Genomic DNA, 25,125 nt, shown 5'->3' with positions numbered 1-25,125 from the left:
CTGCGTCATCGTTCGCATGACTGTAAGGCTACTTGGCTGGCATTTGGCAGGCTTTCGCCTTTTGACATTTTGTATCAGGGTTCGCCTACTTTAAGAAAAAAATACGCGCGTTACCTGAGACCTCATCAGCCTCCACATACTTGGCCAAGAAATACCTCCCACACTTACCTTTAAACCTCCCCCCTAAATTCAGCTATGAAGCACAGTAAACCCCTATGGCTAAATTAACATACTGACTCGGGAAGTACTTTCGTGTTTCTTTCGCTCGGTAAGTAGTGTCGTAATGATATTCATGATGTGCTGGTAAATACGTGAGTGTGTGTATTTGCATGTAGGCTGACACAAGACGCAATTAGTCAGACTGCAACTGTGTCAGCTCTGCTGTGTGTTGTGAATATGACAGATCACTGTTCTCTTCTGGGGACTGCTTCTTTAGTAGGGTACTTTTTTAATCTGCCTCTGCATGCGAGGGCATATTCATTCAAGGGTCTGACATCACTTCCTTCCTGACAAACGTCTTCTGACATCCTCTCATTTGGCTCCCACATTTGTGGCATCAACTTCAAACAATAGTGTCTGTGGCTGATGGGTCAAGAGAGAGAGAGGGGGTCTCTATGGGTTTAGCATGCATTTTAGCCTTTTAAGAGTCAGCCCACTGGGAAAGTACACGACAGCAGTTGTTCCACTCAGGGGTGTGAGCTGAGCGTCAAAGCACACTGTGTGGCTGACACATTTGCTTTTGTGGTGACATAACAACTATAGTTTATGCTTTAGGTATACTCACCAACCAGTGGTCTTCATGTAGGCCTCTTGAGAAACGACCACCTATGTGATTGTGTCAGTTCAATTCAAATGGGTAATTATTGCATGCAGTCATTTCCAAAATGCATTTTACATATCAAACTTACAATTTAATAAGTGGGTTAATAACGTGTAAATTACACACTGAATGTCTCCATCTAGTGGTCCTGCTAAAAAAGAGAAAAATATATATTCAGGGTGAGACTATTAAGGTAAAATGTTACAGGTGATTATCATGGAAAAGCAGAAAACATTTTTAACATATATATTTTATTCATATATAATAAATTTCTATGTACAATTTATTCTTCTTTTGTAAAGAAACAAAATTAAAGAAAAGCCTTTGATTGCAAACAGTGTTTCATACTAAAGGGAGGGAGAGACAAAAATGGAAAAGTGCTCATAAAACTACTGTCTGTGTGTTATTTCCCTCCTGTAACTATATTTTAGGTAGATCCAACGGGGTTTGCCATTGTTTTGCAAGGAGATCAGTATCTGAAGGCCAGGAATCCCCTTGAAGTCACTTTGAAGTTGTAAAATGAGAAGTGTCAGACGATGACCTCTAAAAGAGATCTACATCATAGACAGCGTCTACATTATTACAAAATATCCACCACTCAATGTGAGGCTTTGGCTTTTATCACGCTGACTTTTATCGAAGTTCACACTTGCTACTAAGGAGACAACCATGATGCTTTCAGCAAACTGGTTTATCTCATGTCAACCCTTTGAGTTTGCTTTCACAGCTGTGGTGGTAGTCCACTGTTTGCAATCCTGTTTGTAAGTTGATTTGCTTACTTAAATGGGTTTAAGGTAAGTTTAAAGTGTTAGGAATGTCAGGGTTTAAGCACTGACAGGAATAATGATACATTCGACAAAGTTAGGACAGTGGGAACTGGCCACTGATTCACAAAGAGTGATGTCTGATTGTCTGTCAGTCAGCCATAGTAGACAAAGTATGACACCTTCAATGCAACATGATCACATAAATAACATCACAAAAATCATCCAGTGTACGGATTCTTCCTTTAGAACATTGGCAAGAGGTAACCCCTCCCTCCAATAATGGTAATACTTTAAACAAAATGTATTCATAAAATTTCTTTTCTTTAAAGCAGTTGAGACAGTCATGCAATATGCAGCCTAGTTAAACTAATGGCTGGCTACAGGGCCTCACTTATTATCTTATGAAGTTGAAGAAATCCACTGGTCATGAACTGATCAAGGTTAGCATTTTAGTAGTTGGCAGGTAAGAGCTTGAATAAGCCGGTGGCAAAGCCACAGTATAAAAGAAATGGGGCCAGAGGTTTGGCTTAACATGCGTTTATCTGTTTGCACAGATATGAATCAGAAGATCAATTCCACGTTCTAGGCCCAGAGAAATGTTCCTAAATATGGCCGGTATTTGTCGGTCTGGGTCTGGGGGATTGAGATCCAGGCCCAGCCAGCTTAAAGGTCTTGCAGAACAGAAAATATCCTAGGCAGAAGAACACACACTCCCAAAAATGTCTGCGCGGCAGCTTTAAAGAATCACCACACCGAATACCACTCACGTTTCACAAACTGTACACGTCACGTCAATACAAAAGAGGGCTTTCAGCCACAGAGGACCCATGTGTGAGAGGACTCCTTCCTGTTGTGCTCATCCTGCCTGTATTTCTTTACTTAGACATCAGAGGTACAGACAGATAGCAGGGCCAGTGTCTACATTCTGAACTTAAGAGATGGTCAGAGGCAAAAGATTGAGAGGAAAGACAAAAGAGTGGGTGCGGGGAGAATTGTTTTGTGCTCCATGAGTTTTAAAGGCACTGTCCTGTCACATGATGTCAACAAAGAACTCACAGGGATTGCCCATAGCATGCTGGAAGGACTGGCGACTGGCGGTGAGCTCCGGAGGAACGGCTGCTAACTCTCTCCCAGGAGGGGCTCCAGGGGGTGTGCTGCTGACAGAGGTCTTGGGGGCCAGACGGGCCAGACAGTAAGGGGGAGGCAAGCCTGGGGGGCCATAGGAGGAGGCATGGCTTCGCTCACTGTGGGCACATGAGCCTGGCCCTGGCTGTGTGAAGGGGGCGTGGCTGTAGGTGAAGGATGGGTGGCTGTTCTGTGAGAGAGAGTGACTTCTGTGTGTCTGACTCTGACTGAGACCTGATCGGGCGTGACTGTGACTGGAGACAGCGTGGCTGTGATGACTCATTTGGCTGGCAGACCGATCACCGCGCCTCCCTCCACGGACGCGGGGCTCTGATTCGCTGCATGTTGACCGTTGACCCTTCTCCTGCGGGGAGGAGCGTCTACCATTGCCTGCGCTGGGGTTGGATCCACTGCTTCGGCTTCCTGTTAAGGAAAGAAAACAGACATTTTAGTTTGGCCTTCTACAGTACAAGTACACTTAACAATAAATGCACAGTCAGCAGCTCCAGCTCATCAGCAGCAGCGGATTTAGACCAGCTTATAATGATTAACATTGAGGCAGAGGGTCACACATTAAACAAAATAAAATAAAAAGCTTAAAGCTTACTAAGCCTTCATGAACTTCAACAGACACTGTACATCACATGACATGTTACTAAGTGAAAGATCACCTTGTGCAGTACATAATTATGTATCATTAAATACATCAGTGTACTTTGTTTAAGGTGTGACAAGATATTTTCTAATGCAATCTGGCAAGAATCAACAGTCAAGGACAAACATGACTATCTCAAAGGTTTCCCCACCAAGTTCCACCTGCAGCAACCAATACCAAGGATTCATCTGATATTTATACAAACACTGAAACATTCACAGATTGTACATGTAAATATGATACACCTGCATCAGAAAGACACTACTACACAGCACTTAATACAGCTTAAGCAGATAATACAGAATAACACAACATATTTGTTTAAGAAAGTTGTTATATTCACAATGTCAATTTTGTTTTAAAAGTAGATCAGTGTCAGGTCTCAATGCTGCACACTGGTGGCGTCATACTGATAGAGGTGTACCACACTGTTGCAAAATCAAACATTCCACCCCTCCCCTTCCGCAATGAGCCCAACAGTACTGGGTAAAGTGGTGCATGATCGCCTCCTATCAGTGAGAATGATAGCACAAGCCTAGGAATGATGATCCTGCATCATGCACCTCCCAGCACAGTACAAATGCATGCCCAGAGGTGCAAAGAGGGAGAATAGACTGTCAGGAGAGTCACACACAGGATACATACGAACGAAGAAGGACGCATGGGACGGGTGGAGGAAAAAAAAACCCAAACCTTAAAGCCACAGTATGATAGGTGGAGAATGTTGAGAAAGAGAGGAGGGATAGAATAAGAGGATGATGGTGAGAAAGGGAGAGCAAAGAGAGCAGAGAGGAGGAGAGGGGGTTAGCAGGCTTACCGGTTCCCCCAGTGTCCTGGGACTACCTCCTCCTTCAGTCTACCGTTGCCCAGCAGAAACAGAGGGAACAACAGAATTACACACACCTCCCAGCCCTTCCCGCACTACCTAATGTACCCTACTACTGTACATCTGGCCCATTGTCTTCCTAACTACTATTACAACCGTGGCTGTGGTGTTTTTTTTCTTGTCATCCAACAAAAAAAATCTTCAAGTTATAGAGAAACCGCCCCAAAGATGCACAAATGCACACATGCACTCATTCAAACAAGCAGGCAGACACACAATTACCCACGGACACTCGTTTGCAAGTGCCAAAAAACACAATGCTACAAATTGATAGATTCATATAAAATACATCACCATGACTATTCTTATCTTTGTCATCTCTGTCCTTCCACGTTTCAAAGGTTGCAGATAAACCAAATGAAAGAGTGACAACCAACTGAAAGCAAGATATGACGATGTCTGAATGAATCACTCAAAACAATGAAAATTAACCTGATAGATGGTAACATGTAACTTATCATTATCTGTCTTAACTGCCTGGTTTAAAATGTATACTATAACCACACATCATAGCCACCCAGTACCCCCTGGTTCTCCACTCTCCCCCAATGCAGATATCAAAAACCATGCAGAACCAACAAAAAGCACTATCACGCTCTGATTCAAAATGAAAAACAAAAGATCATCTGAGAACTGATGGAGAGGGATGGACTCGGCGTTCATCATTTCAAGCTGGTGATTTGGAATCACATGGTTGAACAGATATTGTTTGGTGTACACACCCAGTACTGCAGAGCTGTCCGCTGCATGACTCAAGATGCTCATGATTGACCTTGACAATACAGGATGTGTTTTAGAATACACATATTGAATTAATAAAAAAATCACTCCAATGTCAACTTCCTGCCCAGTGAGCCAGTAAAGCTAACATTAGCATGAGTCACACACTTGTTAATACTGACATCATATGTCAGTGATGCTTAGATTACGGATAATGTCATGTTGCATGTTGAGTCAAATGATCACATTAATTAATGAAAGGCTTATGGAACTCTCAAAGGCCCATCTTGCCCCTCCTTCTCATTGCTCACCCTCGCTGTGCTGGCTGCCTGCACTCCCACTGTGGAAACTGTGGCATGGGTCTGAGTATCCTGGTGGGAAGCTGGGTGGTGCTGAGGGAAAGGGAGGATAGGGGAATGGCTGCCCGCCCAGGGGCCAGGGGTTGCTGGTGGGTGGGAGTGGTGCCAGGGTGTCCTGCTCAGAACCTCCACCGCTGGATCCCTCATTTAAATTGAGTGATGCCATGTCTTATTGGAGAAAAAACAGAACCGGAGAGGGAAATATTTAGTACAATCCTTCCATTCATAACTTAAGTCATACACATGGAGTTGTATTATTGACACGCTGACTTTGGCAGAGGTCCCCGAAGGTATAGTAGCACTGCTCGGAGAAGGTGATCTTGTTGACGGTGTGTCTCAGGTAGCCATGTTTCAGCAGACTGCTTGCGTACTTCCTCGCATCCCGCCGGTCCTTGAATCCCTCTACTCTGGAGTAAAGCCAGTCCACCACGTCAGCACCTGACACAGCAACACACACACGCACACACGCACGCACACACGCACGCACACACGCACACGCACACACGCACACACACACACAGACATGTAGGCTCCTGCTCTAATGTGTTGAACAGATGCTAAAAATGCTGTCAATATGCACAACAACCATAGTGGCCACAGCGGCTACATGCAGGCAAGGTTGCAAGAACTTTGAATAAAGTTGGAACAATAAACTGAAAGTACTTCATGAAATTGAGAAAAGCTAGTATGTGATTAAAGACTTAATCATTTTCAGAATTCCTGTTTCAAATTTCACATTTGTAATTCTAGGCAAATAAACATATTGGTTTCTTTGTGTGTTTATTTTAAAGAGTTAAAGAGGCATTATTCCTCATAGACAGCCCCAAGGTTCTGAGCAGTATATACATGCAACACAGATCTGTGTATTTCTCCAATATACATGCATTACATACAGTAAAGTAAAAACAGAGTTTTGTGCAAGCCCACACAGCTCAGCCTTTCTCACCAATGACGGCATTAGCGATGGTGATCTTCAACCACATCCTGTCTCGAATCTCTAGGCCAGAATCAGGCAACTGCATCACCTTGACGAGGGTTGCCATGTCTGTTTTACTTGCAGATAGAGGCAAGTCATCAAACTCTGGGATGGGAGAGGAGTTTATGAGAAAATCTTGACAAGCAAAAGAAAAAAACTTTTCAATTGTTCAAATATTGTAAGGTTATCATAATTACCACAGAATGGATGTTTCATAGTGTGTGATGGAGGAGGTGGTTGGTTGTTTTTACCATAGTGTGGGTAAGGTCCTGTGAGGGCTGTGGTGTGTGAAATCCAGGCTGCAGGGTCAATGGGTCTCACTGGCTCAGCTGAACAAAAGACACAAATAAGGCAACTTTGACTTGGTAAAATATGTATTTGCTGAGGAAAATTGGATATGTATCCATGTGATTGCAATATAGCACTAATGGCTGTCTTACCACGAGGGATGGTGAAATAGCTTCGTGGAGACGGGTCCCAACATTTGGCAACAGTAAGACTAATAGGACTGGAGAAGAAGCAAATAGAAACTCAGTTGAATAGAGATCTTGGAAAGATGGGAGAGCAAAGTATGGTTGAGTGAAATAATATAACAGACAGTAGTGAACTCACTATTGTCTACTACACATTACTGACCACGTTTTACACAGCTGTCAGAAATTGCTGACTGACCTGTTCCACTGTTGCTTGCATTTCAGTGGAAACTACTTAACCAAGTTACCACAAGTAACTAAATGAGTCCACAAGAAGAGTCTGTATATTCATACTGTAGTGTTGTTGTGTACAGTATTCTATGTATTCTATGTACTGTAAAAGCTTTCTCTAAACTCGTATAACAAGCAGGAAAGCAATGTAGGAAAGATGCTGATTCCAGCTCAGAAAGCCACAAGTCTGAAAGGAGTCTGAAAGGAGAAAAGTCACCAAATCTAGCAACAAACATGCTGTTTTTGGCAACAATGGATAAACTGTGGGGATATACTTGTTTTTTTACAGTCATGATTTTTCTCAATAGGCTTTGCTTTAATTCTTTAAATCCTTTGAATACCCTGATCTATGATTAGTCTTAAGCAGAAGATTACAACTTACATACAGCAGGTTAGGCTCTCAATGTGATAATCTTCTGCAGCAGAGAGTTAAATAATCACAATACTCAGTAGCTGGTCTGAGCAAGCTATATGTTCTTACCCAGTTTTGGAAACAATCTCTCTGAGGATCCTCACAGCATCGTCATTGCTCATGTTCTCAAAGTTCACGTCATTAACCTGGTTGACAGACAACAAAATATCAAATTAACTCATTATATCAAATTACAACACACAATATACAATGTCTTTTCATGACAAAAATATTATTTTGAACCTCTGCAGCAGGCCCAAATGTGTTTATGTACAATGCACATTAACCTCTGCAGTGCTCTCAGGCCTTCAGTTGCCTGCAAATCCTAAGCAGCTTTCTACAAACACTGTCAAAATTAGACCTATATTATAAATGTTGGGGCAACAACAAATTATAATCACCCATTGTGTGTTTTATATTAGGCGTACAGCTCTGCTGCACAGAGATCAAGAGAGGCGATAACAGGACGGAAAAGTTGAGGCAGTATTAAAACTTTTATAAAAGTGCCTAGTAACAGAAGTAAATACAACATTGAGGTTCTTAAGATCAAAAAGGCAGTATCTTCTTGTTCACCTGGAGGAGCATATCTCCAGGTTCTATTCTTCCGTCAGCAGCCACAGCTCCTCCTTTCATGATAGAGCCGATGTAGATGCCGCCGTCTCCCCGGTCATTACTCTGACCAACAATACTGATACCCAAAAAGTTGTACTTCTCTGTCAGGGAGAAAGCAGGGAATGAGTATGAGCGCAGTATTATATCTGAAAATAAAAACTAAAAATAATAAATAAAAATAAGTCACTAGTTATAGAAGTTTACCCATGTTGAGTGTGACAGTGATGATGTTCAGGCTCATAGTGGAGTCTGTGATACTGCTGAAGGATGAAGACTGGAAAGGCAGGAAGAAGATAAATAAGTAAAGCACATCAGAAATAGTGGCATAAAGTATATATCAGAGTAGAGATTTCCTGCACATCTTCACATATTTCCAAAGTTTATGGAGTAGGGAAAAAGACTGAAAGACTATACTACAGAACAACTATTTAGACAGAAATAGTTCTTTATACTACAAGTGTTGCTGGAGTTTTGACCTCTTCATAAAGTCTGCATCAATCAGTCCTCCCATCTGTTTCTTATACTCAATGTGAGTTTCAGCTGGTGTAGGGATGTGTCTTAGAGGTGCTCACCCGGTCTATTTTGGCCACTTTGTGCCTCCGTCTGCGGCGTTTGTGTCTGCGCATTAGCTGTGAAGAAGAACTCTGTTCTGTGGAGCTACTGAGTCTGAAAGACAGAAGGAGAGAGGGAAATTAATAATATGGAAAGGAAGAAAGAGGAAACAAAGAGATTAGGATAAGAGAGAAAAAACTGAGTAGTGTTTCATGTGTTTATATTAGTACATCTACAATGAGGACTTTAAAGTCGCTTAATCATTTAAGTCATTTATCAACCAAAAAACATCTGCTAATTCAAGCTTTACAAATGTGAGTTTTTTTGGCTTTTTACGTGTTTCATATCTTAAATTGAAAATCTTTGGGTTTTGGACTGTTGGACCAGCGACAAGCAAGATGGATATCTTGGTCTCTAGGAAATTGTGACTTTGTCACTAATTTCTGACATTTTGCGATGAATCAATTCATTATGATTAATTCATAATAAAAAGAATTATTAGTTAGCCACAAACAATGTGAAAACCTCTCACACACCTCGGAAAGCCTCACTGAAAAACAAACATTATGAACTTAACAGAAATGGCATTTACTACTCTTTTTAAAGGTTTTTATGAACTAATTTCTTTGAAAAAGTTTCAGAAACAAACAAAAGCTACTGCAGAATACATTTTGAAGTGAGCTATTATGTTACCCAAATGAGTAAATGTAATGTAAATGTACCTGCTAGCATCCTCATCTTCCTCACTGTCAACAAATGAGCTGGACTCCAGCTCGCTGCTCATTACTGAGGCGCTGTCATAACCCATGGCTGAGTCCCTTGCAGTGCGCTCTGATTTTGAGTGACCGTTGATGCGAGGAACTGAGAGAGAAAGAGCAGAACAGCACTGAGTCAGTGGGGTCAAATCAGTGTTAGTAAGAATGGCGGAACTGGAAAAAGATCATAGTTATCCGACAGTGACGGAAACAACAGAGGAACTTCACTCTCAGATATCTCTGGAAGATTTTAGTATTATTGGAAACATGAACTGAAAAGCAGAACTTGGATTTCAGTCAGACCACAAAGTAAAGTACAGGAGAGTAAATGGGAGGACAAATACAATGACAAAAAACAAATCATTTTATAAAAATGAAAAATTAATACACCAACCTGAGATGTATTCCAACTACAGTGCCTTACTTTACAAACCTCTACATAAATTGACTCTCAAAGTTCCCAGCAGTGTATGACTACCCTGCCCATCTCCATACGTACATTGCCAGTGAGGTGGTGCTGTCTCAGGGTGACAGCGGATTGGCTGGAAAGGTCTCCTAAGGCGAAGAGGGCGTGGCAGCCAGTGCATTCGCTGAGAGCAAGCAAAACATTCCAGCAATGTGGTAGTTCCCATCACTAGCTCCACCCAGAGGGTGCTTTTGTGAAAGATGAGCTACTGCACATAAACACTCAATCAGCAGAGGGACACCTACTGTCGGTTATTACTCAAACATATTTCCTCCCACGCTCAGAGGACTGCCACACCAGGGAAAACAAAAAAACAAGTGTGCAGGTCCACCAAGCCAGACTGAAATCTGTGTCTTTGTGCTCTGCTCCGTCTGTGCTAGCCGCGCATTAAAACCCTGCCTGAGCCCCAGACGGTCTCTGCCCACCGGCTGGCTGCTGACAGGCTTCACAGCTTATCTACAATAGAGGCAGTGACAAAAATAGGGAATAAGAATAAAGATACTCAGAGTGTCCAGTAAGAAAACAAGACGTATGTGAGTCACTTTTCGACTAGATATGTGATCACAACCTTTTCAAAAATTGTGACATTTTAAAACTAGTAATACATACATTGTAAACTAATAAAATATTTAAATGATCCACAAATAAATAAATAATTAATCAGATAAAGTGAATGCGTAACATTTTAAATTGATAATTTCTCTACTAGTGGGTTAACATTACATAATCCTGCATCACCCTATAAAAGCTCACAACAAGTACAATAAATCTCTCTCCTCACTGCTAAACACATACCCTCCCATTTTAACTTTCCCTAATCACATTGGACAAATCAGAAAAATACCTACATTAAACTAAGCAGAAAATTAAATCACACGCATCATATAACATATTTAGATGTCAAATATCATCAACGGACATAACACAGCAAATCCCTCTCACCACAGCTGACAGTGTGCCTTCATCCGACGCACAGATAAACTGAGCTGAGAGTCAGGAGAAAGTATTGCTCCCTCCCTCCCACCCTCCCTCCTGTAGCACGCAACTATAGAATGACTGCTAATCTTTCTCTGACAAATCAGATGATGGCATTCTCCAAAACAGAGATAATATGAGATTTGAGATGATGTGCTGTTCTCTCCCATTGCTGCCTCAGGTGAAAACACCATCAGGTTGTTAAAAGCCCAAATGTTTTTAGCCGCATCGCGTCACTAAACATGATTTTAAGATCCTTTTCATCACGGAGGACAGTTTTGCACAGCTGTTTGTGCTTTGTGGTAATACAAATACAAGCTCTTTGGATTAGCCATGTCGTATTTGACCTCAGCCTTGAAATCCCAACAGCATAGAACAGCATCATGCTTAATGAATTGGCTATGTTTTTATTTTATTTTTTGGGGGTATTAAATGATCTGTGCTACAATGTAACATCTGAATATCAGAATCTCCTGAAATGTTGCATTATTCATCCAGTCATTCTCAAATGCTACAGCACAGGCAGAAAAAAAGGAGGGATATGTTTACTAGGGCTGAGCACTTTAACCGATCACTGTAAAACATCTAGCATTCATGCTGAGACAAAATCACTTGAAGCGTGTGTATAAGGTGACGGGGGAATTCCTTCTGCTGCTGATGCTGCAGGCTGTGAAACAGGTGGGGCTGCTGGCTCCTCCCTCATGTGTCTTGACATACAGGCCATATGACTGTGACAACAACCACTGAGCCAACACAGCCAAATTGAATTACATTATATGGGGTCTTGTTTGCTGGATTTATTGCTGCCGGTAAACCAAGAGCGACCTACCCAATTCCCCTGACGGTTTCACTTAATTAGAGCTAACAAACTAGCAGGCGAGGGAATGCCAGACAAGGAAACAGAGAAAAACACACTGCATGTGTGTGTGTGTTGGACAGAGGGAGAGGAATAGTAATTCTCTACTTTCTGCCGTCTGTATGATCGTGTCTGATTTGTGTTGAGGTCAGAAAACACGAAGGAGGCTGGAAAACAGATGCAAAGTTCATTAGACTGGAGGTATTGCTGCATCACCCACAAACAGATGTGCAGTTGGCAGTTAGCTGACATGGTGAGCGCCAACAACATGTCAAAATCACCGTCGCAAGACGCACAAGAGCATTGAAATCAACAGATGTGATTATGCAGTTATTCTGCTAGGATACAGTTAAATCTGTTTCCAGTATGCAAGACAGTTACAGCTCTTCCTACATCCTCAATCTGATGCTGTATTCTGTGATACTAATTGCATAATAAGCCTGGAGCGCAGGATGCAAAAAAGCCAGGCTTGCTGTGAAGAGACTGAGAGAGAGAGAAAACTGGATTTGCTAGGGGTAAAAACACAAGCAGACAGTGAGCACCAGAAGCTGCTGGTTTTTCACTTCCTGCCATTAAAATGCTAATTCTGCAAAAATGTCTGTGTGGCAAGGGCAGGAATAGAATGAAGCGGATACCACAAAATATAGCAGGTATGTCGATAACAGAACACACGTTTTCCTGCAGCACCAGTATACCCTGTTCTCTGTTGAGGAAAGCGCAGACATGTGATGTTGCCTGGCATGCTCTCATATTAAGAACATTGAGCCTGTAAAGGAGAGCGGCTCTTTTGAAGGAGCAGGAAGAAAGCCGCCCTTCTAATACCAAAGTGATTTTAATAGACATTGCTGACATCAAATGCCATAACGATAAAAGGAGGTGTGTTCGCACTTGATAACGGTTGTCAGGGGCTTTTAAAATGGATCCTAACAATTTCTTTTCCAGGTAGACTGCAGATGGCTGCATTTATTTCTCAACAATAGCTGCAAAAGACTTTCCTCTGATATTTCACAAAACACCAGTGTCTACTGACTATAATATATTATATTATAGTCAGTAGACATGATTATAGGCTATAATCATCGTATAAGATTGGAGTGTGACTATGCGGAAAACCTCTGACCATAAACCTGATCACACACAGAAAACAGAGGAAGGACAATTATTGGGCAAGACAGTGAATTCCAGAAACTTCACTTCACTTACTTTCTTCACTCTTCTGAGAATTTGGATCTCCAAGTGTTTCTTAGTCTCGCATAGCTAAAGTTCAACAAACACCATGTGATCCCTGAGGGCCTTTTTTCCCCATACATGTCTGCTGTCTGTCCACTTTTTTTGTGAGTGACTTATGCAGAGTAAGAAGGGTGAGTGCTGAGTGAGAGGCAGTGAAAGGTAATAACTTCGAAATGACAAGATAATTGCGTTTTTAGGATCCATCTGTTCCTGGCTGATAATACTCACGCTCAGTTTCTCTCGCTCTCCTCCGTGCCCGCTCTCTCTCTCGCTCTCTGCGGTGGCTCAGGAGAGACTCTGTACCCGTCTCGGTGTCCAGGCCATCTCGACTGCTCACCGCATTGGCACTGCAATACACACATCGGAAAACTTCAGTCAGATTCATAATGATGTACAAAACACACACTCCCTTGGTCCCTCTCACAGAAAGGTCTTTCAAATGAATTATCTAGTCAGCCTGTGACCAACACTCCTGAACATAATCCCCAGCTACAACATACTTCCGTCTGTTATAATATCTTGTTTCCCTGCCATTCAGCCTTAAGGGAATATGCAACACATATTATGACTCTGTTTCAAATTCAATCCCTCTGGCCAAAATAGCAGTTTCATTGTTCTGCGGTATGTGATGTGTTTTTCACTAAGTGTCATTAATGACCAGATACCCTGAGAGGGAGCCATTCTGGACAATACTGGCATTAATGAGACCTATTGAAAGCCCAGATGGTGCCTGGAGCATGATTGGGAGAGAGACAGAGAGGGGAGAATGACAGATTGAATAAAAAAGCGAGGAGAGGTAGATCAGGTGTGGGCTGAGCATTAAGCAGGCATGTGTACTTGGGGTCTAGTAGGAGTCTGGGGGTTCTGGGGCTGCTGGAGGGCAGGTTGTTATTCTGTCAGAGGGTTGGAGATGCTGTGGCCTCAGGCACCAGGGTTAAGGGACCTTTACAGGAAACCTGAAGCTGGTGAGAACTCTACTCAACCCCTCAGTCTGTCATACACTCTTAGGCATGTGTGCAACATGTACCTTACACCTGCATAAATAATTGCACTTGCGTGCAGGTGCATTCATGCATTCATGCACACTCATGGCAGTGCTCATATACAAACAGTGTCATATTCATAGTGTATAAACAGAACAAAGAAACACAAACATCATCCTGCCATGGTTTAAAAACAATGTTCTCACACACCTCAATGGCAGAGTGTGGATGATCAATGCAAATTAAAAACACAAGAGCAGACAGGATGCTGTGTCTGCTGTGTTCACTCAGCGGGATAAAGTACTCAATGAGGCATGCTTACACGCTTCTGCTACGGCGTACTAATGGGTGCACCTGGGCCAGGCTTCACCAGTGCAGTGCATGCATGCAAATATCACTGAAGATGTGTAGCTTGGATGCATTTCTATTGGTAGTGATTGGAAAGCAGTGTGATGATTGATGTGGCTGTGACTGTCTGTCAGGCTGGTGATGGTTGCTGACCAGCAAGGCGGCAGGTCTGCTGATCTAGGGGGGAGATTATCCAAGGCACTCAGCTGCAGCTGTGAACAAATGCCACCCCCTTTCAATCCACCCTGCCCTCTGCTGCCAATCACCACCCCCTCCCTCTTGGGAAATGTAGATGGGTGCTTTTAATGTCCTTTAATCCGGATTACCAGGCAGAGGCACATCAGTTGTGTCCATTCTCAGCCCACAACACCTATTCTGTGTGCTCATCAAATAGACCCATTCATGCCGACAAACACATGAAATGCATGAATAAAGCACAAAGAGAAAATGAAGTGGTAATAATATTCTAACTATTTACAGACAGAGGTAAAGGGTGTAAGACTGGATTCATTTCAGAAAGAGAGGAGGTTCACAACAGAGAATTCACCATGCTGTTTCCCTGAGAGAAAGGCCTGCTTGTCTGACTCAAAGACGGAAAGAGAAAGAGAGAGTGAGGAGGGGGTGGGGAAAATGACGTTGGTAAGGGGGCGGGCACACTGTCGCTTTCCTCCACAAGGTGGAGTCCTGGTGAAAGCTGGCTGGGAACAATAAAATCATCAGGACAGCTGACAGCCAAACAGCAGGGAGCAGCCCATAGAGGGCAAAAGCGAGCTGAGATGTCAAACACTGGATAAAGAGATACACCGAGACATGACAGATTGCATGTTCTCAATATAGAGCCTCAGCCATATTGCTCTAGCGCTGTAATGGCAACAGCCCTCACACCCAACCCTTGTAGCTATATTTAACTTAGGACTTCTCCATGGCCCATGCAGTGATATTCTCTAATCTGAGTTTGAAGTCAAAGTCTGGCCTCAGGTAGCAGTCGCCAGGCTGTCGAGAAAATCTAAATTTCTGAGCTTTCAGAAATAGGCACTGATGTGTTCTTGGTCCACATATGCTTTTATTAAGTATGGATGAATGCTCTGAGTGACTAAATACAATGGGCCTCACAGAGTGCTAGTATTTGCCTGAAGATGTTTATGCTGTGAAGGCTATTTCAAGAATCAGCAGCATTGGCACAGTATGCATCATGTTTACATAGATGAGTGGACTAACGCCTTACTATATGGTTGAGTGGGCGGGAGGGAGAACATACATACAAGTGGGAAAAATGCTCACACCCATGCATGTTCCCACACTTGCTTTAGCTTTAGCACATACTTTACGCCATATTCACACACAGGCATATAGACCACCTAAATCTCTCTGAGCTTTCTACATTCACATATAGTACTGTGCAAAGGTTTTAGGCAGGTGTGGAAAAAATGCTGTAAAGTAAGAAAGCTTGCAAAAATAGACATGTTAATAGATTATATTCATCAGTTAACAAAACACAACAGAAGAAAAATCTAAATCAAATCAATATTTGGTGTGAACGCCCTTTGCTTTCAAAACAGCGTCACTTCTTCTCGGTACACTTGCACATTATTTTTGAAAAAACTCAGCAGGTAGGTTGGCCCAAACATCTTGGAGAACTACCTACAGTTTTTCTGTGGATTTAGGCAGACTCAGTCACTTCTCTCTCTTCATGTAATCCCAGACAGACTAGATGATGTTGAGATCAGGGCTCTGTGGGGGGCCATACCACCACTTCCAGGACTCCTTGTTCTTCTTCATGCGGTACATAGTTCTTAATGACTATTTTTGAGGTCGTTGTCATGCTGCAGAATAAATTTGGGGCCAATCAGATGCCTCCCTGATGGTATGGTATGATCTGTCTGCCATAAAGACCATAAATTGTGACCAAATCTCCAACTCTGTTTGCAGCCCCAAATTTGCAAGGGACCTCCACTATGCTTCACTGTTGCCTGCAGACACTCATTTTTGTACCACTCTCCAGCCCATCGGCAAACAACCTGCTATAGCCAAATATTAAAAAAATTGACTCATCACTCTAGAGTATGTGCTGCTTGAGTCGCTTGGCCTTGTTTCAATGTCGGAGGTATGGCTTTTGGCTACAAGTCTTCCATGAATCTTCCGATCACTGCATCTATTGTCCTCAATGTTTCTTTGTGCTTTATGAAAAGAGCTTATCTGGAAACCCCTGTCTGCCATGAAATTGTTTTCTGGGAGAGACCTTGCTAATGCAGTATAAACACCTTATGTCTTGCTGTGCTTTGTCTTGCCATGGGTATGACTTTTGTCAGTAAACTTATGTTTCAGTTAATGATTGTGTTCCAACATGCATATTGAATTTATGATCATTAGCACCTGGTATATTTGTTGTGACGGAAATTTGATATTTTACTGTGTTTACTGTTTACCTTGGACTGTCCTTGATAGGCCTTCATCTGAGAGCAGCTGGTCCCTGCTCCCTTCCTCCCTAAGACAGCTGCGTAATATAAAGTCACCTGTTTCTTCACTGGCTCTTTGTCTTACATTCTGCAGACTGTTGTTTGCACTCTGTATGTGTCTGACCCTTTGCAAAAAAACTCTTAAAAGACATCAGAATTGAACTCTTTATTCCAGAAGACTCACTTAAGGTTTAATTTCCATTCCTTTGTTTAATCATACTACTGACAATATTCCTACAAAATCCCTGACTTTGAGCAAGTGTACCTAGAAGAATTGATGCTGTTTTGAAGGCAAAGGGTGTTCACACCAAATACTGATTTGATTTTTCTCCTGTTCACTCACTTTGCATTTTCTTCATTGGTATATATAATCTATCAATATGTCTATTTTTGAAAGCATGCTTACTTTATAGCATTTTTCCACACCTGCCTAAAACTTTTGCACAGTACAATATGGCACGCTATGAAATAAAAAGGTCACTCAGTGCAAAGGATTGTGTGCTTGAACACATCTACATAAAATGCCTGTATGTGTGTAACTGTGCATATATGACAGGCAGTAATCAGCCTACTTACTGGAAGGAGGGGGGCCGTGAATCTCCGATGCCTCCTGTTCTCTCTAGAGGAGGGGGCAGCTCTGGATGGCTCTCTGTGCACTGGGATCCTCCATCAGAATGGGCACTCTCTGCCAGGACCAACTGAGAGAAAGAAGTTGGATAAAAGAAAAGATTTGTCAAAGACAAGACATATTCAGCTCTGTGAGAAACACAAACAATAATAAATAATTTGTTGAATGATATAGGGCCCATAGCAAGGAGAGAGAAGATCAAAAGCAACCTCAACTGGCTCTGCGACATTCAAATATGAACACACACACTGATGTTGGCACCAGAGACAGGCACATCTTGTGAGTACACACAAGGAAAGGCTATGAAATGAGATGCTACAAAGAGGCCTAGAGATGACTGGTGGTTACGCATAACAATTTGAGAAACACAGCAAGCAACACAGAAACTTAAAAGACCACAGTGCTTTTACTCAGTTCAGTGTCACTACAAAGGATGCTGTACAATGACCCATAGATCCCCTTTTATCTGAGACAGAATAATGAAAGTTAAAGCAGGCAGCCGTGGAAAGACTAACAACTGTATGGACTGTGATTATTCTAATGCGAGCTTTGGGATTCAAGGGGTCGCTAGTATATTAACTAAACCCCGTGGGCTACTTTTTTTGCTTCATTTCAGAGACTTGAAGTATTTCTGCATTTACCACCACCTTCTGTGTCTGTGTGCTGACTGGCTTTCTGTCTGAAAAACACAGGTTTCGCTCTGGTCCTGGGTTCTCCAGTTTTATGGAAAACTGAACTACTTACTTTTTGTGTACTACAGTCTTATTAAGAAAAAATACCACATACTTTTGGGGTATAATCTAACCCTTCTCTCCCGATACTGATTCCTGATCCAATACCAGGACTTTCTTTTTCCCAAATTTAAATTCTGTATACCACAATGTGTGGAGCTCAGTGGGATTAGACACAAAAAAACATTTCTCTGGTTTCTATAGTCAGTTTACAGTAAGAACTGACCTAAGTTACATTTGCCTTAACAACATATCCGTAGCTTAACAACCATCATAGCTGGTAATGTATTTAAGTGGTGCCTTAAGGCAGATCAACTAGTACCCCAAGATTTGTTCATTTCCATTTTTTAATTGTGTGTCTTAAATCAAATTTCAAGTTCAAGTTTTGTTTTAAAACATACTGAATTAAGAGATAGAAATCACCATTTCAAAAGCTGTGCTAGCTTATACAATGTATAATAATAGTTCACACTTGACATAACTTTCAAGCAGTCAGAAATAATGACTGCCAGAGCAAGCACTGTAAAGATTTGTCACGCAAATGGTGGTCAAAGAAATGATGAATGGTTGCATGGTTTTTTGATCAAGAAGTTAATATTATTTGAAGCAGCCAAAATACACCTAGAATCACCTAACAGTATTCTTCTGCTAATTACATTACAGGTGGCTGACATAAAGTTATGAAACAATGTTATATACTTTGCAAAATGTAATGCAAATTTGAGGTGGTGCCCTGGTTTAAAGACAATTGGAAACCACTGGAGTAGTGTCGGGAATAATTCTGGTAAATCAAATGTGACTGAATCATGAAGATGCATATATTTGGACTAAGTGCTTGTTGAGTAGCAGTGTCGTATAGTGAGACCACATTTAAACACAAGTACCAGCTTCAAGCACTGTTGTTAGTATCGACACTGCTTAAGTGATATTGAGCAAGACAGTCCTTAACAGCTCTACAGCCGCCACTGTGTCACTGACTGTGACTTCTGACCTCCCTGTGGAGGGAGGCAAGCAAAACAATGAATTTCCCCTCAGATATCAATAAAGTATAATATTTATATGCTGGATTGTTCCAGAGTCCATAAATATTTATAAAAATCAATATAAATTATTAACATGCAGATCCTCTTCTAACATGACATATTGATATAAAATGCTTTATTGTCCCTGTCCACTGTTTATCTTCCATTACTTACATATTGATAGGTTGCATGAGATGTTATGATATTTCCTGTTTTGGTAGTAACTCTTGATTTTATTTTGTAACAGCAGCTAAGTTTAATATATGACGGAACCACTCACACCTATACAATACAGCTGAATAGTGAGATCAAGGTGAAGAGTGTTTGAAAATCTCTGTGGAGGCGTTACATGGCTACATTTACATGATCCATGAGTGCTCCACATATCTTTGGTTAGAGCTGAGGCTGCACAGCCAGGAGAGAGGGCCAGCATTCATCTCACTTACCCAGGACACTACTCTCCCGTTGAAGCAGGGCAGCTTGGCGTTGTCATCGGAAATCTCCTCTTTGACAACCCTGGGGAACAGGCAGACAGATACGGAAGAAGGAGAGGACAGAGAGTCAGCTCAATAACACAATAGGTTGCAGACATTTTTTTATACAGTCTATGGTTGTGTTATTTTTTTATCCAGTCTATAGGTGCAGCCTGCAGACACTTCGTTTCTCTGCCCAGTTGACACATACAGAGAGACATTCATGCTTTGTAAGTCACATTTTTCAAATGGCTTTCAAACATCTTTGCACCCTTGCTAGCAAAGGTAAGCTCAATAAACACCAGCAATGACAATCTCAGCCTGTCTCAAATCAGCAATTAATGGACATCGTGACTTTCTGTCCAGTAACACTAGTAAGCACAAGACACACAGACAGACTGTGTGTGCTCCTCCCTCAGTGTGTTCTTCTTTGGCTGTACATTCCCTACAAAAATACCTCCCAGTTACCCTTTGACCTGCTGGGACACAGTTCAGCAGCAACCAGTCACCACACCTGCTAGGCTCGTGTCACAGAGCTAGCACAGGGGTATAGAAGATGAGTCCTCAAACACCTTACATAAACACTGACACACACACAATGGGCTAAAGCACCCTGATATATTTTCCAGCTTCCGGTATAACGCCCTGTATGTCTGTGCGCACATTGTTTGTTTTTTTTGCAAAGGATTTTTTCCAGAATTGGTACAACGAAACATTTCTGAGACTCTGTGGAGATCTCACATTAGCTTCTTGGCTTTGACCATGGTACATGAAAAGGGAGAGGCACGACTCGAGAGCAGCAGGAAAGCCTAAGAAGATTTTATGCAGGGGTGTCTCTGACAGTGTCTTCACAGCTTTTATCCCTTCACTTCTTGTTTGCCAGAACTTCACTGCAACTGAAATGATTAGCCAAGCTAGTTATGTTTTTGTGCACGCTGCTGCTGTGAGAGCTGTATTGCTGGGAGTGGTGGACGAAGATAACGTAGCCTTGTGGCTGGAACTGACGACCGCAGAGTCTGCTGCTGTGGCCTGTTCCACCTCAGGGAGGAAAAAGGGAGGGAGGGGAGGGCTGACTCTGCCAGCAGCGTGTTAGGTAGGAAGTGTTTGCATCCTCTCTCTCAAGCTACATGACCAGCTGTAAGGTGACTTGCGAGGATGTGGGAGTGGCCCACAAAAATAAAATATCAGCAGTGCTTCTTTATAATGTTTGACAGGAATAAGGTTGCCTGTTTCACTTCCGCAAACACAGTTCACCAATGTCACAGTAGTTTAACAGTTTCTGAAAGAACTGCCATGCCAAAATAAATCCCTTAAACATATCTCTGTCTGTTACAAGAACTGAAACCAAAAGAACCAAGAAACAATTCCACTCATCTCAGATGACCTTCTTTGACATGTGGTGAAATACTCATGACCTACATTCTTGTCAGCTTCCATTTGATATCAGGTGCACATATACGAATGTATGTACGTAAGCCCTGTTTAGAGAATCATGTGTCCGGTGTGGGCTGCTGTCACAGAGCTGACTTCTTAGAGCAGGCAGCTTAAAAAGATCTTAACAGATTTTACAGGATAATGACACAAGATTTACCCTAGTGATCACTGAATATTCCACTGTCAGGATATTTGTGTAGCTGTTTATACCCTGAGGAACAGAAGAGGGCCGGGTAGTTACAGCCTAAACCAGAAACCAGGGGTGAGAGAAGCCAGCCAACACTGGCCAGCAGTCCAAGGACTTTGGTGGGCTGATGCTAATGATACTATAAACAGGGAAGCAAAATATCTGTCAAATAAGATTGTGAATAGAATATATTTCAATATGTGTCTGACTCGGTTACCAGCTAAACTGAACTTTCACCATCAAGAAAGCTGTTAATAACGGCATGTATACTGTTGATGACACATTTAGTGCTGTAGCCACGTGATTTTCACAGCATCATGATGACAAAGATCAGACAGTAGTCTTAGTTCTATTCATATCGTCACTATCTGACAAATATTGGACAGTCACGATCACAGTCAGGGCATTGCTGTTAATGTTTCGAGACACAAATGCAGCGCAACCTTCAAAATCCTCAAACGGTAAAAAACAAGTGAGGTGAGGGAAGGGGTGCGTCTGTGCAAAAAGCTGCAGATATTTGTCCTATGGGGGCTTAGCATCACTTCCTCAGGAGAAGAAAGATTCCTCTACCAGCCCCCCCTCCCTATTTTGTAAGGCACAAACAAGACATTTTCTTTCAGACCTTCAGCTTGGCTGCGTCCTCAGCTCCAGAGTGCCTCTGTGACTTGCATTATAGTGAGGTCTCAAACCCACTCACCACCAGTGGCAATGACAAAATGCCATATCATCACCTTGAAGTCTCTGAAAAAGCCAAGTGGGTTGCTTCAAAACAACCCAGCCTCAATTAGTTTCCTGTCTTATGAATATTGATGAATGAATGAATATTACAAAGAAAAAAACCCAACTGAGGTTTGAAATGTGCACAAAGAAACGTTCCATCGTTTCATTTGTTGTGCTCTGTTGTGTGAACGGAAATGCGACAGCCCACGTTTACATGTATTCCACGTGATTCCAAAGGGAATTGAAATTACATGTTCACTGCAGTAAGCTGAGGCGTTTTGGGGGCAAACCGTTTATCAAATTCTTGTGGCCGTTGCTTAAAGAGCTGATATTGCCAGCACAAATGTAGTTTAGCAATCCCATCAGAAAATGGCTGGTTTTTCCTACACAGCAGGGGGTCCAGTACAGAGGACCTCGCACTGACTGCTCATTTACATTTCAAACACTGTCTATAACTGCAAGGGATTTGATGTTTTCCCTCTCTGCTCAGCAGTCTTATTCCTCCCCAGCTAATTCTTCAGCAGCCATACTGTCTGTGTGTATGCAGTACAGCCAGCATGGCTACTGCAAAGCGTTGCTATCCTCTGTGCCTTTGACTGGGTTTGCTTCCATACTGTGCCAGTACCATACGGCACTCACAGAGCCTGAATATTCAACCTTAACTCAAAGGCAGGAATGCTGATGGAGACGCCTCTATAATCCGTGTCTAACAGCTCTATGTGAAAACATAGTCATTTGACAATTTTCAATTCACAACATAATTTAACATGCTTTGTTGATGCACATGTAGGAGCAGGTCGGCCTACTGTGGTAGTGTGTTCAGCAACACAGAGCCACGTCTCCATGTGGAGAAGGCAAACATGCTTTGTTTGTTTCCATAATCTGCTTGTCGATCACCTGAGGCCCAGTGAGCAGGACGGCCTGCACTGCAACAGAGGCAGGAAGCCGGGGCTGGGGACAAAGCGGCGCACCAAGCCTAGCCTGCCACCAGGAAGAGCCGGTTTCCCTCACAAGGTCAGGCTGCAGTAGAAATGTGTAACGTTAGGCTGTTTAGACACTGCCTGCCTCTGCATTTCCTACAATCATGTCATGCGATTACCGTTCTAGATATTAATGTGTGTGGGCCCGTGTGTGACTGTACTGAATGGAATGAGAAACAGGCAATGACACAAATATGCTACCCTCAGCAGACGCCTGATACAAATAGATCTCGCTGACCGAGAGAGCTGAAAAGCTTTATAGACCTGGTGTAACTCATGAAAATCAGGATAGGACTACAAATAGAGTAACAGGAGAAAAAGACAAAGAGGGAGGAAGTATTTCTATTATTCCATAACTCCAGGATCCAGTGGAAAGAGGAGGTAGTTCCTGTGACTTTCAGAGGTAAAATACAACATGAAAAATAATAAATGAGTTACAGTGAAAACAAATTCTACTAAATTAGTCCACATTTTTTTACTAAAAAACGCCTTTCACATGACGTGTAGTTTATTCTTTAAATCATATTTTGTTTCAAAGACAATGCTACAAAACAATCAGGGGTTAAAATATGACAGTAGGTGTAATTGTTTATTTCATTAACTCTCTCCTAAAGACAGTAAATGAGAATACTGTAAATTATTATGCATAAATACCTGACCAAAAACCCAGTGGACTGTGGAATGCGATGAAATCGCAAAGTATTGCCCCTTCATTGTTCATTATTTAACCTACCATGTATTCCTCCGGAAAACAAACTAATTCTCCGGAAAACAAACAATTTATAATCAGTCTGCACAGCATTACGGTAATAACACAATATACAATATCTGATAAATGATATGAGCAGTTTGACAGATCTCCTCCTCTGGGACAATTAAATGCAAAAAGGTGGTTACATGATTGCATATCTAATAGTCACAACCCCTGGTTTGTGGTTTCCATATTCCCTTGGGATTCACCTGCAGTCCATTGTGTGTGTGTTTTTGTGTGTCTGAAAAGAAAGACAACTTCCTGGGCTAAGTGGATGAAATTTTTCAGTCATGGCTTGACTGAAAATCACATGCTACTCTAACCAGGGACTGGGGAATCAAAACAAAAACAAGACAATATGAAACCGGAGTACTTGAACATGGGGACGCTTTGTCAACATTCGTCTCACATTTATATTCCACATGGTTAACATAGGGACACGAATATGGGTTAATATATTGACATTAACAAGGGGAGCACGGGTCTGGCTCTGTGGAATAGATGCAGGGCTGCGTCATTAGGGCTCTGGACGGATCTGGTATCACTTCAAACACTCATGTGTCTCCTCCACTGCGCACAGGGTAGCCTGTAATAATGAGCAGGTGCCAGGAGCATGGAAACAGACATGGCACTATAGTTTGTACACATGCAGGCAGCATCGCATATCACGGCCTGTAATAAGCTTGTTATATACACACACCGCAATAATAAGCAAGTGAGACAGACGAACAGGCTAATAATATTCACAGACGGTGGCCACTTACCCAAAATCCTGGTCCATGGATTTGAAGAAGAATTTGTAGCTATTGACCGGCCGATTGTTGAGGACATTTTTAAAATCCGCTAAGGTGACTTTCTCTGGAGAAACGGACAGTTTGACCAGATAAGGAGTCTCCTCCTCGTCTATGTGATATATTATTTTAGTCTCCGCCATGAGAGTGAGGGGAGGACAATCATTGACACAGGAAAGGAACAAGGGTTGGCAGCGCAATAAACAGGCCTGCTATGTTACCAGCTACCCGTAGAATAACATAACAGCATTCCCTAATACACAAACCAGTATACCCCGCGATGGAAAATACAGCTCCGTGTGTTTGACAAACACAGCGAAAATCCAGACATAATCGCGTTATAAGCGCCTGTATTCCTGCTCTAGTGTGAGTCGGTACGGTGGCTCTCTCGGCACTAAAACAGGAAGGGACAGTCCACATCCTTGCGATATGGAGTTGGGAATATTGCTATTTTTCACAAGCTAATTGGTTAGACAGTGCTGTCATCTAGTGGCGTGTCTGGGCTGTGCGCAGACCTATATGCCTCGCTTATACAACACACTCATACTGTACTGTACATGCATGGCATGGAACAAAGAGGAAGTGGACTGGCTTTATGAAGTCTGGATACTGTTATTTTATTATTACTACTAACTCTGATATTACCTTGGAATATTTCTGTCAAGTGGTAGGAATTTAACTCACTATTCTTTCAATCCAATGCAATTAAATATATTCAAAGACAAAAATTATTATTCTGATGAAAAAAAAA

At 42.1% G+C, this 25,125-nt stretch overlaps 1 protein-coding gene across 2 annotated transcripts; it reads right to left on the bottom strand.

The window, feature by feature from the left end:
- Positions 1–1,052: 1,052 nt before the first annotated feature.
- dvl1a (dishevelled segment polarity protein 1a) lies at positions 1,053–24,781 on the bottom strand. Of its 2 annotated transcripts, none has more exons than XM_038722019.1 (15): positions 24,348–24,781; positions 19,485–19,554; positions 17,234–17,355; positions 13,099–13,217; positions 9,311–9,449; positions 8,609–8,702; positions 8,241–8,310; positions 7,998–8,137; positions 7,494–7,570; positions 6,749–6,816; positions 6,506–6,637; positions 6,279–6,413; positions 5,603–5,770; positions 5,285–5,500; positions 1,053–3,135 (listed from the first exon to the last, which is right to left on the bottom strand). In XM_038722019.1, the coding sequence occupies exons 1-15, from the start codon at positions 24,515–24,517 to the stop codon at positions 2,618–2,620; spliced, it is 2,238 nt and encodes a 745-aa protein (XP_038577947.1). In that variant the 5' UTR covers positions 24,518–24,781; the 3' UTR covers positions 1,053–2,617. The 2 variants fall into 2 exon arrangements, with proteins under 2 accessions (XP_038577947.1, XP_038577948.1); XM_038722020.1 differs by having other exon boundaries at positions 6,560–6,637.
- Positions 24,782–25,125: the final 344 nt, after the last annotated feature.

The sequence above is a fragment of the Micropterus salmoides genome, unplaced genomic scaffold (genome assembly GCF_014851395.1).
Source record: "Micropterus salmoides isolate LMB-PRFRI ecotype aquatic unplaced genomic scaffold, ASM1485139v1 Ms_hic_scaffold_16, whole genome shotgun sequence".
NCBI lineage: Eukaryota > Metazoa > Chordata > Actinopteri > Centrarchiformes > Centrarchidae > Micropterus > Micropterus salmoides.
Note: the sequence above shows the minus strand (reverse complement) of the source record. Positions and strands in the feature narration are given on the sequence as shown.